Genomic DNA, 2,483 nt, shown 5'->3' on the forward strand with positions numbered 1-2,483 from the left:
ACTCAATTTGACCTCATCTTAACAGGATCTTTGAAGATTCCAATTTACAAATGAGTTCACGCTCACAGGACTGGGGGTTAGGAGACTTGAACATGTCTTGTGGGAAACATGAGTCAATCCCCAAACCTTATGTTATCACATTCAGTATTTACTATCACTCTATATGATTGTATTATTGCACCAATGTAAGGTAATGAAAGTGAAGCCCAGAGAGGGTAAGTAGCATGCTCAGTTCACACAGCTGATAAATATCATTGATGATAAATGTGTTGGCTGCTTTAGTCCTTCTTCCTGAAGAAGCAGATACTTGAGTGAGGCTGGCCAGAGCTCTCCAGAAGAAGCAACCCTGAGGGCTGGAGAACAGACCCATTCCTAGCAGAAGCAGAAGCATCTGCCCACTTTAGCAATATATAGCTTAAAATTCCCTTCTCAACTATGTCCAGAAAGTCTGGGAAGATTAAAGCAAAACAAAACAAAACCACTCCATTTTTGTTAGAGTGTTTTCCTTGAAGAGGCCATGCCTTGCATTCTAAACCAAGTAACTGTAGGGCAAAAGTAATTTCCTCAACATGATAACTCCAGCTTTAAACCTTCTGCTTTCAGACACCAACTCTCCCTCCAGGAGAAAGAATGCCTGGGGCAGGAAACCAGACTCTCATCTCCCACTTCATTCTCCTGGGACTCTTCACCCGCTCACCGCTGCACCTGCTCCTCTTCTCCCTCATCATGGCCATGTTCCTGGTGGCCCTGTCTGGGAACGGGCTCATGGTCCTCCTCATCCATGCGGACTCCCGCCTCCACAGCCCCATGTACTTCTTCCTCTGCTGGCTGTCGCTCATGGACCTCATGCTCGTCTCCACCATCATGCCACGCATGGCGGTGGATTTCCTACTGGAAGGCAGTTCCATCTCCTTCACAGGCTGTGGGCTGCAGATCCTCTTCTTCCTCACGCTCCTGGGCGACGAGTGCTTCCTGCTGGCCTTCATGGCCTACGACCGCTACGTGGCCATCAGCAAGCCCCTGAGGTACTCGGCGTTCATGAGCCGTCGGGTCTGCTGGCTCATGGTGGCAGGGTCCTGGCTGTTCGGCCTGGTGGATGGGCTCATCCAGGCTGTCATCACCCTAACCTTCCCCTACTGCAGCTCCCAGGAGATTGACCACTTCTTCTGTGAGATTCCTGCTGTTCTAAAGCTGGCCTGTGCTGACACCTCCCTCTATGAGTCCATGATCTACGTCTGCTGTGTCATTATGCTGCTCCTGCCCTTCTCCGTCATCTCCGCCTCCTACCTGCGCATCCTGGTGGCAGTGCTCCACATGCACTCCGTGGAGGGCAGGAAGAAGGCCTTGGCCACCTGCTCCTCCCACATGGTGGTGGTCTCCCTCTTCTACGGGGCCGCCATGATCACCTACATACGGCCCCAGGCCTACCACTCCTCCAAGCAGGACAAGGTGGTCTCTGCCTTCTACACCATGGTCACCCCCATGCTCAACCCTCTCATCTACAGTCTGAGGAACAAAGAAGTGACGGGAGCCCTGAAGAAGCTCCTGGGAAGGTGTCCCTGCTGCAGGGAGCAGGGCTAAGTTGGCTCTAGCCCCTGCAACTATGGTTCCTTGGCTTGGTTACTTGAATTAGCCAGGAAAACAAATGTCCTCTATTGAAAATAACTGAAATAAAGTATATCCTGGGCAGAGGAACTCAACTGAGTAGATAAAAGAGTTTGGTGTACTACTTTGGTCATAGTTACTTATGAATATTGGTTTCAGACAAGCAAAGCCTTAACTTAGAACCTCATGTTTTAGATTCATCACTGCCTTAATGTTTAAACGTCTATTTAAGTCTTCCTAATAAAGGAGACATGCATGTTTGTTTATGGCTTTTTTGTAAATATAAATGCTGTGATCTATGGCTTAAAAAAAAACCACTTTGTTTCTGTGACAGTGTTTGTTCATCCAGCCAATAGAGTTATTAGCATAAAAATGAAGCATGCAATAGAGTTCTTCACATGCAAGAACTGTTCTCCCCCAAAACGTTAGTTACCTGAATTGTTCTTGGAGAATTTGTAAAAATAGAAATTCAGTGATTAAAAGGAAGAAAGAAAAAGTCATTCTCTGACCACAGTTAATCAGATAAACACATTGATTCGATCTTCAGATCCACGTTGATGGTAGGTCTATGGATTACAGAGAGTAGAAGACACAGATAGAACCCTGAAACTCCACAGTGGCAGTGACAACTCTCAGCTGAGTCACTCTCCAGAAAGTGCCCCTGGCTGAATTGAGTCACCTTGCCCAAGGTCATGTCCTCTCCTTGGGGAGCTGCCTGCATATCTTGACTTGTCAATGGGGGGCACGAAGGGCCTGGCTTTGGGACCACTGGGAATGGCTACCACAACTCCAGAGCTCCTTCCAGAGTTCTCGGGCAACTTTTCCCTTTGCCCAATTTTGCTTCCTTAACTCCCCCACAATATAGGTTTTTGTCATGA

General features: G+C 47.9%; 1 protein-coding gene across 1 annotated transcript; it reads left to right on the top strand.

Annotated features, from left to right (window-relative positions):
* Positions 1 to 630: 630 nt before the first annotated feature.
* Positions 631 to 1,581, top strand: LOC119519745 (olfactory receptor 56-like). Its single transcript, XM_037817493.1, has one exon. It carries the CDS (start codon positions 631 to 633, stop codon positions 1,579 to 1,581), a length of 951 nt encoding a protein of 316 aa, XP_037673421.1.
* The last annotated feature ends 902 nt before the right edge of the window (positions 1,582 to 2,483 follow it).

Source organism: Choloepus didactylus, chromosome 24 (assembly GCF_015220235.1).
Source record: "Choloepus didactylus isolate mChoDid1 chromosome 24, mChoDid1.pri, whole genome shotgun sequence".
Classification (NCBI taxonomy): Eukaryota; Metazoa; Chordata; class Mammalia; order Pilosa; family Megalonychidae; genus Choloepus; species Choloepus didactylus.

Excerpts from the sequence above, each read along its gene's own strand:
- LOC119519745 (XM_037817493.1), top strand. The coding sequence starts at position 631 with ATGCCTGGGGCAGGAAACCAGACTCTCATCTCCCACTTCATTCTCCTG.